Source organism: Oncorhynchus kisutch, linkage group LG28 (genome assembly GCF_002021735.2).
Source record: "Oncorhynchus kisutch isolate 150728-3 linkage group LG28, Okis_V2, whole genome shotgun sequence".
Lineage (NCBI taxonomy): Eukaryota > Metazoa > Chordata > Actinopteri > Salmoniformes > Salmonidae > Oncorhynchus > Oncorhynchus kisutch.
Window position 1 is genome coordinate 19,100,631 of NC_034201.2, and position 14,876 is coordinate 19,115,506.

Sequence of the window (14,876 nt, forward strand, 5' to 3'; positions counted from 1 at the left end):
TCACAACAGCACAGTGGAAAAAGCAATAAAAGCATCCTCCCCTCTCCAGTTGTGAAATGTGACTGACCGGCTCGATTCGGTCTTGTGTAGCAAAACTTGAAATTGTGTTTTTTACATTGGATAAAAGTACAGACTCAGAGCTAGAAAAGTATATACAGTTGAAGTCAGAAGTTTACATACACCGTAGCCAACTACATTTAAACTCAGTTTTTCATAATTCCTGACATTTAATCCTAGTAAAAATCAGTTAGGATCACCACTTTATTTTATGAATGTGAAATGTCAAGAATATTTGAAGTGATAATGATTTATTTCAGCATTAATTCATTTCATCACATTCCCAGTGGGTCAGAAGTTTACATACACTTAATTAGTATTTGGTAGCATTGCCTTTAAATGGTTTAACTTGGGTCAAAGATTTCAGGTAGCCTTCCACAAGCTTCCCATAATAAGTTGGGTGAATTTTGGCCCGTTCCTCCTGACAGAGCTAGTGTAACTGAGTCAGGTTTGAAGGCCTCATTGCTCGCACACCCTTTTTCAGTTCTACCCACACATTTTTTATAGGATTGAGGACAGGGCTTTGTGAATGCCACTCCAATAACTTGACTTTGTTATGCTTTTTGCCTTAACTTTGGAAGTACGCTTGGGGTCATTGTCCATTTGGAAGACCCATTTGCAACCAAGCTTTAACTTCCTGACTGATGTGTTGAGATGTTGCTTCAATACATCCACATATTTCCCCTCCTCATGAAGCCATCTATTTTGTGAAGTGCACCAGTCCCTCCTGCAGAAAAGCACCCCCACAACATGATGCTGCCACCCCCGTGCTTCACGGTTGGGATGGTGTTCTTCGGCTTGCAAGCCTCCCCCTTTTTCCTCCAAACATAACGATGATCATTATGGCCAAACAGTTCTATTTTTGTTTCATCAGACCAGAGGGCATTTCTCCAAAATGTATCACCTTTGTCCCCATGTGCAGTTGCAAACCGTAGTCTGGCTTTTTTTATGGCAGTTTTGGAGTAGTGGCTTCTTCCTTGCTGAGCAGCCTTTCAGATTATGTCGATATAGGACTAGTTTTATTGTTAATATAGATACTTTTGTACCTGTTTCCTCCAGCATCTTCACAAGGTCCTTTGCTGTTGTTCTGGGATTGATTTGCACTTTTCGCACCAAAGTATGTTCATCTCTAGGAGACAGAATGCGTCTCCTTCTTGAGCGGTATGACAGCTGCGTGGTCCCATGGTGTTTATACTTGCATACTATTGTTTGTACAGATGAACCTGGTACCTTCAGGAGTTTGGAAATTGCTCCCAAGGATGAACCAGACTTGTGGATCTCTACAATTTTGTTTCTGGGTCTTGGCTGATTTTCTTTTGATTTTCCCATGATGTCAAGCAAAGAGGCACTGAGTTTGAAGGTAGGCCTTGAAATACATCCACAGGTACACCTCCAATTGACTCAAATAATGTCAATTAGCCTATCAGAAGCTTCTAAAGCCATGACATAATTTTCTGGAATTTTCCAAGCTGTTTAGAGGCACATTCAACTTGGTGTATGTAAACTTCTGACCCACTGGAATTGTGATTAAGTGAAATCTGTCTGTTGTTAACAATTGTTGGAAAAATGACTTGTGTCATGCACAAAGTAGATGTCCTAACCGACTTGCCAAAAGTATAGTTTGTTAACAAGAAATGTGTGGAGTGGTTGAAAAACAAGTTTTAATGACTCCAACCTAAGTGTATGTAAACTTCCACCTTCAACTGTATCATACACTACAGTTGAGGAGACAATGGGAAAGTAATTCCGCTTTGAATGTTGATAAATTTGCTACCCCGCTTTTGAGAAAATGGCCCTTGAATGATTTGGTTCACCTACTGGAGAGCTCTTCTTTGGCTACACCCATTCATCATGGTTCATATCCTCTTAAGCCATAGCCCCACCCATCTCTTTAATGATTCACATGTGAGGTCATGTGCTAAACAGTGAGTACTGTAGTGTACTAAACAACCAAAGATTAAGACTAAAGGCTGGTTTATACTACGTCTATCAACATGTCTGTAGACAGTTGTTGCAGTGACATCATGAACATTCTATTGTCGTCCGACAGCAAACTTGTCATTGTCTTTATGAAAAAGTATAAATACAAAAATCAGCAGCTTGTTGGTCCAAAGTAGCATAACTGGTCTATTTTAACACCAATAAATCGATCCGTTTAAAAACGAATTTATACATTTTTCAATCTAGCAAAGCAACTTTCTAAACAATGTTTTGGGTAAATGCTAGCTTGTTAGCTAGCTAGCTAACTTTAAGTTAGTTGGCTAGCCAGTTCAAATAATTACCATATCATATAGCTGACAACGTCTGAACTTCAGCTAATTTATATTAATTATTACCGGAAAATAAACAAAAACCTTATTTACAAGTGATTGGCAAGCTAATTGGTTCTGCGTGTGACTAAATAAAGGCAGGGCATTCTACTGGAGAACTTGGACAGTGTCTCATTGGCCTAACGTCATATCCTAATTTGACTTTGGTGTTGTTCTTCACATTACCGTCTCTGGTAAACACACACTATATTAAATAAAATCAACGTTTATTTGTCACATGCACAGGATACAGAAGGTGTAAACAGTACAGTGAAATGATTACTTGCATAGTGGAGTCTTTTGTTTAGACATGTAGTTAGCTAAACAATGAACCATAATCCCAACTCATAACGTTACTACCCTGCATGAATCTACATGTAGTTAAAACTAACATTAGGCTATACATAGGAATGCAAATGCACTGGGCATTCCACTGATTTCAAAACTCGGTCCTCCAGAAAGTGCAGAGCCTTAGCAACAATATTATATGAATAATATTACTACATATCATAGACGTAACGTTAGCTAGCTAACAGTACGCTTTAACTTGCAATGATAACGACTTTCTGACTAAATTGGAAATGTATAACATCTGAAAATGTACTTAGACTCTCTTAGCTAGGCTCTCTTACCCATATACATGGATGAACCCTTTGCCCTCTCTGTCATGGATGCCATGGTTGTCCATAGTTTGAAGATGTAATCCGGAGACGGGTGTTTTATACAACTGCCTGTGTTCTCTTTTTGACTCCCTTAGCATTTGCAATCAAATGTCTGAATTTTCTCTGTAGCTATCATACTCTGCTTCCACGGGTCATTCCACTGATTTCAAACCTCGGTCCTCCAGAAAGTGGAGAGCCTGAGCAACATTTTTGCAGTTATTCGCAATATCTTTCAAAACTGAGCAGCTCATGTTACAGACAGGAGGAGACTGGAAGATAGAAAAGTGGGGAGAGAAAGAGGGGGAGAGGAAAACAGAGGTAGAAATGGAGTGAGGGGGAAAGGACAAGAGATTGAGAGAGTAGGGGGGTGTTAGTAGCATCACCATAGGGTGGTAGTAGCCAATGGTGAGCCACAGTATCAATCTCAGACCATGTGACAGAATATAACACAGACAGATGAGACCCAACAAGGAAGCTATCTCAACACCCCAGTGAATCTTTGTGATTTTCTTCCCCACACTAACAGTGAGACAGATGGCAAAGCCTCGAAATGAGTTTTCCTTCCTCTGGCTTCTATACGAGAACTGAGGACATTTTTGTTGTTTTCTCTTCTCAGCAGCCTGCCTAACATCAAAGCTGAGCTACTGTGTTTGAAATTCATTGAAAGCCATGGATTAATAATTCAGGTAGTGATGTGCAGGATGGGGAGGGTGTTCCTCCACAGAGCAGAAGTATCTGCTGCTCAGCTGCTACTGTAGAACACACTCTTTCTCATATACGGTAGTTGAAGCTCACACATGTATGCATGTATGTGTTTAATTCCCACTTTTGAACCAGCTACCTTCTGGCTACTGGTCTACTTCAAAGTGTTGCCCTTTATGTAAAATATTGAAGGAGGAATATTGATCACTTTCTTTATCTTTCTTTGCAGAGACCAGGATCTGGAGCCATGAGTGGAAACAGCAAACCTTCTGGACAAGGTGGGTAAAGGATTTATATAGACCAAATATTACAAAATACACAACATACTGTACAACCATACATCACGTAGAACTACTGTCCTGCTTTCAAAAATTGTCTTGTGAAATTCATGACAGAAAACTCCATCCATGTTGGTACATATGAACACATAGAGTGAGAGTCATAGAACACATTGAGTGAGAGTCCACCGTCTCCACTTCTACTCATGGAGAACTTAATGTCCAAAAACTGAGAAGCAGAGATGTCTCAGAACTTGACAGATAATGTCAGACTAGATCTTTTGTGTTTTTTAATGAAAGAAAAGACGCCATGATTAAATAATAAATAGTCTTTTGATCTACCTTGGGCACATTCAAGCCTGGGATTCACAGAAATAATTACTTTCAAAACTAGGGCATGGTATTGTTGTCATGATAATGTCATTCAAATCGCTGGAGTTAGAGACAGCAAAATTAGGCTTGCAGGATACTTGGTAGGATACTCTGATATCCAGAAATGACATTACATGTAGAATTCAGCTATCTGGGTAAAGCAAATGTGACTAGATGAGAAATTGAATTGAAAGTCACTTCAAATAGATTTTGGACCAAATAACTTACATTTTTCTCATTACCTCTGAAGTTTAAGTTTACAATAATGTAGATTAGATAAATGTGATTATTTTAGTCATATATATTATATATAACTTTCTGATAGGAGTATAGGGTTGAAAAACTCCAAAGAAATGTATAAACTGTATGTGAAGTCCCATACATACTATCCATCAGCTGTGCCAAAAGTGTCTTTCATGATTGAATAATCTATCCAGTTACCATAGTTGTAGTCGATTGAATGTGTGACTTTGATTGAGTACATTTATTTGGCATTTGTCAAGTTCTACTTTCTTTGTTTTAACTGTTTAAATGTTTTTGTAACCTGAGCAACTAGAATTGTCCCACTATGGTCATATTTCAATGCCTACATTTAAGTTGAGAAAACACATTTACCATAGGGAATTACATTGACTATTTTTTATTGTAGTCCAATGCAAGTTACATCAAACTTGGTGGATTATATACGTGGTAGTGAGGATTTCATGTAGTCTGGATTGCAGCTATACTCCTCTATACTGAATGATCTCCCCTAGGTGTTCTGAGACTAGACCTTCATCAATCATTGTCCCAGTGTCCCTGAGCAGCATAAATCTCAGTCACCAGCTCCAACCAGTGGCATCAGTTCAGCTAAACCTAGGGTATGGCAAAGTGGGGTGTGAATTCCAAGGATTGAAGCTCATTTACTGCATTTCTACACAAGTCAAACAAAACAGCAAAAACAAACAAGAAAAAAACCAAACAATAATGACTCCAGCCATCAATTTTCACGGCAATATTAGGTTTGAAAGTGTGTGGAACAGCATATACAATGTCAACCACTACTTATCTTCATCATAAATTGACTCATTTACTTGTGTAATGGTGCATACAGTGCAGCGTGAAATAGATGCATAATACACACTATCAAGTCACAACAGGGACGACTTCAAATGCCGACATCCATTTTAGGCTATATGACTGGAGACATAAGCAACAGCTTTTTTAATATGATACAATTAGAAGCCTTCTCTGCTGACACTGACAACCCACTGGGCACACACTGGTTGAATCAACGTAATTTCAAGGAAATTACGTTGAACCAACATGGAATAGTCGTTGACTTGACGTCTGTGCCCAGTGGGAAACAAATCAGTAAAAATGAATTACGAAAAGGGGAGACACAAATTGTACAATATGACATCCATCATTATTTTTGTTTAACTATGCAAGTCAGTTAAGAACAAATTATTATTTACAATGACTGCCTACCCCGGCCAAACCTGGGCCAATTGTGCATCACCCTATGGGACTCCCAATCACAGCCGGATGTGAACCAGAGACTGCAGTGATGACTGTTGCACTGATATGCAGTGCCTTAGACCACTGCACCACTCGGGAGCCCATCTAGCCTGGAGGAGGAAATTATTGTCACCCCAAAAAACTTTACAGTGGTACTGATCCAAGGACGCGCGCTCACTGGGGATATGGCCGATGCGCTCCACTGGTGGCGAGGAGGAACGCTGACATTTATTGTAGCCATTGGCGCTCTGTAGAGTTGCTGTTTTCTCGTGTAAATTAACTTGTGACATTCTTGAACTACTAATTTTACTAATAAAGTCAGCTTTAATAAACAAATATGATAGTCAATTTGAAAAAGGTTAAGGGTACAAGACTGTGTACATATCTGGCTGTGTTGGCAATATCACTACATATCCCATCGAGCCAAGCGGGGAGAGGTCACATTTCCAAGACCAGTCAGAAGCTTCCAGCTAACCCTAAGCCAATGAATCTCAAAACTGAACTTGAATCTGTGTTAAGTAGCAATGATATCCTTCGCCACCGTTGTGTTACGACATGACAGATGGCTCAAACCAGTCATGACTATTCAACAAATCAATCAATCATTTTCTGGTTTCTTTCCAGTGAATTTCTTAGTTACATGATTGTATAACTACATGAAACAAAGATAAATATTTAAGGAGAGCGAATCGATATATACAATCCTGAAATCAGCTGTAACTGTCAATAGTAAAACAATGCTTAAACAATGTTTGAGTGAACCTGAATCCATAAACTGAATGGTGAAGTCTATTTCAGACACGAAGACTCCTCCTCCTCACCACTCTATAAGATAGGCTACTGTTCGCTCAATTGGGAGTTGAGAATTTTGATAACTAGAGACAGATTAGAGTCGTTTTTGTCTTCTCTTTTCAGCAATAGCCATTTGCTTTCTAAACTATGCTTTTCCTACAATTGTATGTTGAAATATTGGATAGGCATATTTAACCGCTTTTCACTGACCGCTGCAACTCAACAATCTGTAATTTGGTAGGCGATTTTCCCTGCTCACTGGGGAAAAAACTGACTCTCCAAATTCGCTCCATTCATTAAAATCACAATTTAACCAGCACCCATATATTTTTGTGACTGCCTGGACCTCCCATTTGCTTTTGAAGTATTGAAACCAAATTAAAAGTATTTGAATTAACATGAAAAGGTGAATGTAAGAAGCGCACATCTTTTCAAATAGGCATGACATTTTAAACAGCATATAAACACACTAAATAGGTCAGGAGCCAGACAGGGATACATTTATTTCCATTACATTATTTTTGTCTTCGAAGGTCATCAAGAAATTCCATCTAAACCTAAATGTATGTTGTCCATTTTGTATGCGTTCACATTTTGTATGTTGGTACATTCACAACTATGTTCAATGTAAAATGCATATGTCATGTCTTGTAAAGGAATGGCTCTTTCGGTATAAAAAACACATAGTAGATGCATGTGAATGGAGAATGACATACAGATGTGGGCTCTTAATTCGATCACACTTTTGTTGCTGAGTATTTTCCTGTGCCGCAGGAAATACAGATGAGCTTCATGATATGCATAGATTCACTGAAAACCACACGGTTATAGTAACAGTTTTGCACTTGTCATGTAGCCTAATTTTGGCCAGCTATTAGCTTATCCACCGATCAAGCAATATTATGGACTAAATTTTCAAATCCTGTTGCTGCAGATTATTTTGCTGCTACAATACTGGTTAAATTAAGATCCTATACCTGTATACTATTTTTCTTGCATTACTATTATTTTAATAAAAAAATACCTGTAAACTATTGCATCCTTCTGATGTTGGAATCAGACCTGGTAATTGAACCCATATCACTGAAATTGGACCCACTATTGCTTGTTAGGTCACACAGTCACATCACAAATCCAATTCTGTATCTAGCATGGGGACTGACCTGAACCCACTTCGTCTTTGCTGGCATGTTGGGTACGATTATCTGTTTATTAAAGAAACGTTTATCATTACCTTTGTAAGTAAATTAACAATTGTATATTCTGATGTATACTCATTTGTCACGATCGTTGGAATAAATGGACCAAGGCGCAGCATGCGTAGCGTTCCACATGTTTTATTAAATGAAACTCACCAAAAACAATACAGAACAAACTAAACGTGAAGTAAATGCAGTGTTCACAGGCACTACACAAAAACAAGATCCCACAAAAAAACTGTGGGAAAAGGCTGCCTAAATATGATCCCCAATCAGAGACAATGATAGACAGCTACCTCTGATTGGGAACCATACCAGGCCAACATAGAAATAAAAAAACTAGACTACCCACCCTAGTCACACCCCGACCTAACCAAAATAGAGAATAAAAAGGATCTCAGGACATGACATCATTACCGTACATGTATTTTGTCTCCTGAATTAAAAGGGGCAATGCATGAATAATGAAAGGGGAGTTAGACAATTAAATCCTCCTGGATAAATAGAGGACTTGACAGCATGTACAGTATATGTATGAGAGATTAGAATGGCTTGCCTTGCCTCATATTTGACAGTTTATCCCCTGATTTAAAGTCTTTGTTGTTGTAATGCCCCCTGCCCTGTGTATATGTTCGTAAAAGGTTGCTTCTTAAACATAATCTATTGAATTGAATTCAAATCACTAATTTCTATAGAGTAAGGCACGTTCTAAAGCTGTTAACAAAAGACCAAGGTTAAACCCTGCTGAAATAAAAGATACAATCTGAAGAAAAAGCAGGCAGACATCTTGGGATAATCCACATTGTTCTAAGGGAGGCAGCAGAATACTGTTGGTGATGCTGATTCTTAGTGTTGGTGATACAGGTCTTCAGTTACTTTCCTAGGAAGACTAATAATGCACGCCAGAGGTGAGGTTAATTCCATTTATAAAAACATTTCAGTCAACTCCCCAGATGCTCTACGCTATAATGGTGCCGGAGGGGAAGGCTGCTGTTTTACTGGCTCCTTACCAACTGTCCTATTGTGTTTGTTTTTTCGCATTGTTTGAAAACTAATTTTGTACATAATGTTGCTTCTACTGTCTCTTTTGACCGAAAAGCGCTTCTGGACATTAGAACAGCGATTACTCAACTCGAACTGGACAAACTTTTTTTCTTTAATGAGTAAAACAAGAAGGATATACTGCCTTGTCGAGACAAGGCCCAAAAGGGGGAGGAGGTCAGGGTGCCTTGTAAGAATTCACTGAGGATTAGGTAAACCACCACTACCCTCCGTATTACTGGCCAACGTGCAATCATTGGGGGAAAAACTGGACTATCTACGATTAAGACTACCCTACCAACGGGACATTAAATACTGTAATATCTTGTGTTTCAACGAGACGTGGCTGAACGACGATATGGACAATATAGAGTTGGCTGACTTCTCCGTGCATTGTCTGGACAGATCAGCTACGTCTGGTAAGACGAGGGACGGGGTGTGCGTCTATTTGTCAATAACTGCTGGTGTGCGATGTCTAATATTAAAGAAGTCTTGAGGTATTGCTCGCCTGAGGTAGAATACCTCATGATAAGCTGTAGACCACACTATCTACCAAGACAGTTCTCATCTACTGTATATTATTCATAGCAGTCTATTTACCACCACAAACCAATGCTGGCACTAAGACCAGAAGCGGCACTCCTCTAGTGGCTAGGAACTTTAATGCAGGCAAACTTAAATTCATTTTTACCTCATTTCTACCAGCATGTCAGAGTAAAAAAAAACTCTAGACCACCTTTACTCCACACACAGAGACACATACAAAGCTCTCCCTCGCCCTAAATGAGACAATTCTAACCTTCTATTCTATTCTTCTGATTCTTGCTTACAAGCAAAAACAAAAGCAGGAAGTACCAGTGACTTGCTCATTACGGAAGTGGTCAGATGACGCGGATGCTACCCTACAGGGCTGTTTTGCTAGCACAGACTGGAATATGTTCCGTGATTCATCCAATGGCATTGAGGAGTATACCACCTCAGTCACTGGCTTCATCAAGTGCATCGACGACGTCATCCCCACAGTGACCGTACGTACATTTCCCAACCAGAAGCCATGGATTACAGGCAACATCCACACCGAGCTCAAGGCTAGAGCTGCCACTTTCAAGGAGCTTATAAGAAATCCCACTATGCCTTCAGAAAAACCATCAAACAGGCAAATCGTCAATACTAGACTAAGATTGAATCCTACAACACTGGCTCTGACGCTCGTCGGATGTGGGACCCTGGGACTAAACACCTCCCTCTGCATCTGGATCCTGGACTTCCTGATGGGCCGTCCACAGGTGGTAAGGGTAGGCAACAACACATCTGCCACGCTGATCTTCAACACTGGGGCCCCTCAGGGGTGCTTATTCCTAAACGATATCATAACCGCCATTGACAATACTGTGCAGCCGTATTCATTGACCTGGCGAAGGCTTTCGACTCAGACAATCACCGCATTCTTATCGGCAGACTCAACAGCCTTGGTTTGTCAAATGACTGCCTCGCCTGGTTCACCAACTACTTTTCAGACAGAGTTCAGTGTGTCAAATCGGAGGGCCTGTTGTCCGGACCTCTGGCAGTCTCTATGGGGGTGCCACAGGGTTCAATTCTCTGGCCGACACTTTTTCTCTGTATACATCAATGATGTCGCTCTTGCTGCTGGTGATTCTCTGATCCACCTCTACGCAGACAACACCATTCTGTATAATTCTGGCCCTTCTTTGGACACTGTGTTAACTTCCTATGGCTAGCAGCACCCCTCGACAACATTCCGCAAAATATATATCTATTTTTTAGAAATATGTAACTTTCATACATTAACAAGTGCAATACACCAAATGAAAAACTTCTTGTTAATCTACCCATCGTGTCCGAAATCAAAAATCTTACATTGGCGCGTTACGTTCAGTAATGTTTTGCTTCCAAAACATCCAGTGATTTTGCAGAGAGCCACATCAATTGACAGAAATACTCATAATAAACATTGATAAAAGATACAACTGTTATTCACAGAATTAAAGATATACTTCTCCCTAATGCACCCGCTGTGTCAGATTTTTTTTTTACTTTACGGAAAAAGCAAACCATGCAATAATCTGAGTACGGCGCTCAGACGACAAATCAAGCCAAACAGATATCCGCCAGAAATAACATTATAAATATTCCATTACATTTGATGATCTTCATCAGAATGCACTCCCAGGAATTCCAGTTCCACAATAAATGTTTGATTTGTTCGATAAAGTTCATCTTTATGTCCAAATACCGCCTTGTTGTTCGCGTGTTCAGCCCAGTAATCCAAATTCATGACGCACGAGCAGACAAAGTCAAAAAGTTTGTCTGCTCGTGGGCACGCTTTTCATCCAAACGTGAAAATGCTGCCCCCTATCCCAAACAGGTTTTAACAAACCTCCAAACAAGCTTAAAGGCCATACAACACTCCTTCCGTGGCCTCCAACTGCTCTTAAATGCAAGTAAAACTAAATGCATGCTTTTCAACTGACCACTGCCCGCACCTTCTAGCATCACTGCTTTGGACGGTGCTGACTGACATCTACAAATACTTAGGTGTCTTGTTAGTCTGTAAACGCTCCTTCCAGACTCACATTAAGCATCTCCAATCCAAAACTAAATCTAGAATCTGCTTCCTATTTCGTAAAACTGACTATCCTACTGGTCCTTGACTTCGGCAAGGTCATTTACAAAATAGCCTCTACTCAGCAAATTGGATGCAGTCTATCACAGTGCCATTCGTTTTGTCACCAAAGCCCCATATACTACCCACCACTACCACCTGTATGCTCTCATTGGCTGGCCCTCGCTTCATATTCGTCGCCAAACCCACTGGCACAAGGTCATCTATAAGTCTTTGCTAGGTAAGGCCCCGCCTTATCTCAGCTCACTGGTCACCATAGCAACACCCACCCATGGCACACGCTCCAACAGGTATATTTCCCTGGTCACTCCCAAAGCCAATTACTCCTTTGGCCGCCTTTCATTCCAGTTTTCTGCTGCCAATGACTGGAACGAATTGCAAAAATCGCTGAAGCTGGAGACTCATATCTTTTTCACTTACTTTAAGCATCAGTTGTCAGGGCAGCTTACAGATCATTGCACCTGTACATAGCCCACCCAACTACCTCATCCCCACATTGTTATATATTTTTTTCCCATTTGCACCCCATTAGCTCTACTTGAACATTCATCTTCTGCACATCTATCACTCCAGTGTTGAATTGCTAAATTGTAATTATTTTGCCACTATGGCCTATTTATTGCTTTACCTCCCTAATCTCACTTCCTTTGCACACACTGTATATAGACTTTTCTATTGTGTATTGATGGTACGTTTGTTTATTCCATGTGTAACTCTGTTTTGTTGTCCGTGTTGCACTGCTTTGCTTTATCTTGGCCAGGTCGCAGTTGTAAATGAGAACTTGTTCTCAACTGGCCTACCTGGTTAAATAAAGGTGAAATAAATAATAAAAAATGCCCTCCTGTTCTTCCTGTTCACCCACGGCTGCGTGGCCAAGCACGACTCCAACACCATAATTAAGTTTGCTGATGACACAACAGTGGTAGGCCTGACCAATGACAATGATGAGTCAGCCTATAGGGAGGAGGTTAGAGACCTGGCAGTGTGGTGCCAGGACAACAACCTCTCCCTCAATGTGAGCAAGACAAAGGAGCTGATCATGGACTATTGGAAAAGGAGGGCCAAACAGGCCACTGTTAACATCGACGGGGCTGAAGTGGAGCGGGTCGAGAGTTTCAAGATTCTTGATGTCCACATCACCAACAAACTGTCATGGTCCAAATACTGCAAGACAGTTGTAAAGAGGGCACAACAACACATTTTGCCCCGCAAGATTTGGCATGGGTCCCCATATCCTCAAAGTTCTACAGCTGCACCATCGAAAGCATCCTGGCCAGTTCCACACTGCCTGGTATGTTAACTGCTCGGCATCTGACTGTAAGTCGCTACAGAGGGTAGCTTGTACGGCCCAGTACATCACTGCTGCCAAGCTTCCTGACATCCAGGACCTATATACTAGGCGTGTCAGAGGAAGGCCCAAAAAATTGTCAAAGACTCCAGTCACCCAAGTCATTGACTGTTCTCTTTGCTACCGCACAGCAAGCAGTACCAGAGCACCAAGTCTAGTACCAAAAGGCTCCTTAACAGCTTCTAACCCCAAGCGATAAGACTGCTGAACAATTAATCAAATGGCTACCCAGACTATTTACATTGACCCTCCCTCCTTGTTTTTACACTGCTGTTCATTATCTATACATTGTCACTATACAAATGACCTTGACTCAGTACCGGTAACCCCCTATATATAGCTTCATTATTGTTATGTAACCATGTGTTCATAAAAAAAAAAACTTAGTTTATCTAGTAAATATTTTCTTAACTCTATTTCTTGAACTGCATTGTTGATTAACGGCTTGTAAGTAAGCATTTCACGGTAAGGTTTACACCTCTTGTATTCGGAGCATGTGACAATACAATTTTATTTTAATAGATTTTCTGTTGTAGTCTCTCACCATCTCTCCTCCCTTCCTACAGATGACTCCAAGAAGGATGCTCCTGAGGAGGACTTTGCGGACATCGACATGAAGGCCCCTGAGACGGAGAAGGCTGCTGTGGCGATCCAATCACAGTTCAGGAAGTTCCAGAGCAAGAAGAAGCAGGAAGTGAAGTCCTAGAGTGGGCAGGACAGGACCAGGCAGCTCTGTCTCCTATAAGCTGGGACTGCACCAATTGGGGGCTTGGTCTTGCATGTCAATCAAACCACACTGTTATGGACTCAACGGCGGGAGGGGGGGGGGGGGGGGTTAAAAAATCAAGGGATCACTGATATCTTTGTGAAATGATTATGTGTAACTTCTTATTAATTGCTGTGTCCATACGTTATGATTCAGTTCTGGATATATCTTGATCTTTCCTATGATTTGGCTTTTTTGGTGTTTTATTGATAATGTTATACTCTCTATATTGTCCAGTTGCTGTAGCAGTCCAAACCCTTAGTACTACTCTCATGTCTCATGTCATGTATGCTATAATATACACATTTGAACAGTAAAAAGCTAGCTAGGTTAGCTCGTAAAGCAATTAAGGAACTGGAACTAGGGTTTTATCACCCACAGGAGGAACATGTATTCGTGATGATTGATCGTCAGATTCCAGTCATGATTGCATTGGTATTCTTTTCAGCTATGGCATCATAAATCGAAAGATTTTATTATCCTAGGAGGTCTGTTAATGGTGTTTACCTCTCACTGTGGAGTGTTTCCAGGCAATACAGCTTGTTTTGTTTGATCCCTCCCAGCTAGCGCCGTGCCAATTGTCTTTCATACCTTATGACTGAAGCATTTAGAATTGAATCAATGGGTCTAATTTTATTTCCAATGTCTCTGATATCTCTCTGCAACTTGGCAACTAAATCTAGGGCTTATTCCATTATTCATGTGAAAATTGTGGATCTTTTCTTTCTTCCTTGCTTCCCTTTAACATCAACGTCAATAGAAGAAGAAAAATATATTCTGGTTTTGACTTTTATTTTTTACATCTGTTGGTTTTGATTGTGTTTCTATTGATCTTGTGATTTAAATCCCCATTGTTTCCTTTGAAGTCATTGCTCAAAACCAAATGAGTAGAATATACTGTACAATACCATCATCCTTCAGTAGACACCTTCAAATAATATATACTTAATAAATATCCCAAAGAGGTAAACATTGTGTCAGAAGTTATTTCTTAATTATTGTGTTCGTTTATGGTCCCATATTGACATGTTATTAATTATTTTTATGTTTGATTATGTGGTGTCTGGTAGTTTTTGGGATCACTCGGTTGTAGAATAAAGGATTTTCAATATGTCCTTATGGTAAGATAAGATAATATAAGATGAGATGCATGTTTTAAATGATTTAGGACCTTACATAAATAAAAATTTCTTTTAAAGTACACTA

At 40.1% G+C, this 14,876-nt stretch overlaps 1 protein-coding gene across 1 annotated transcript in view; it reads left to right on the forward strand.

Moving 5' to 3' along the window:
• LOC109873084 (calmodulin regulator protein PCP4-like) overlaps nt 1–14,640 on the forward strand; it is a 33,134-nt gene extending 18,494 nt beyond the window's left edge. Inside the window, exons 2-3 of the mRNA XM_020464603.2 lie at nt 3,960–4,008; nt 13,471–14,640. Coding sequence (XP_020320192.1) covers nt 3,960–4,008; nt 13,471–13,610 — 189 coding nt within the window. The 3' untranslated portion in view covers nt 13,611–14,640. The remainder of the gene's footprint in view (nt 1–3,959; nt 4,009–13,470) is intronic.
• Nucleotides 14,641–14,876: the final 236 nt, after the last annotated feature.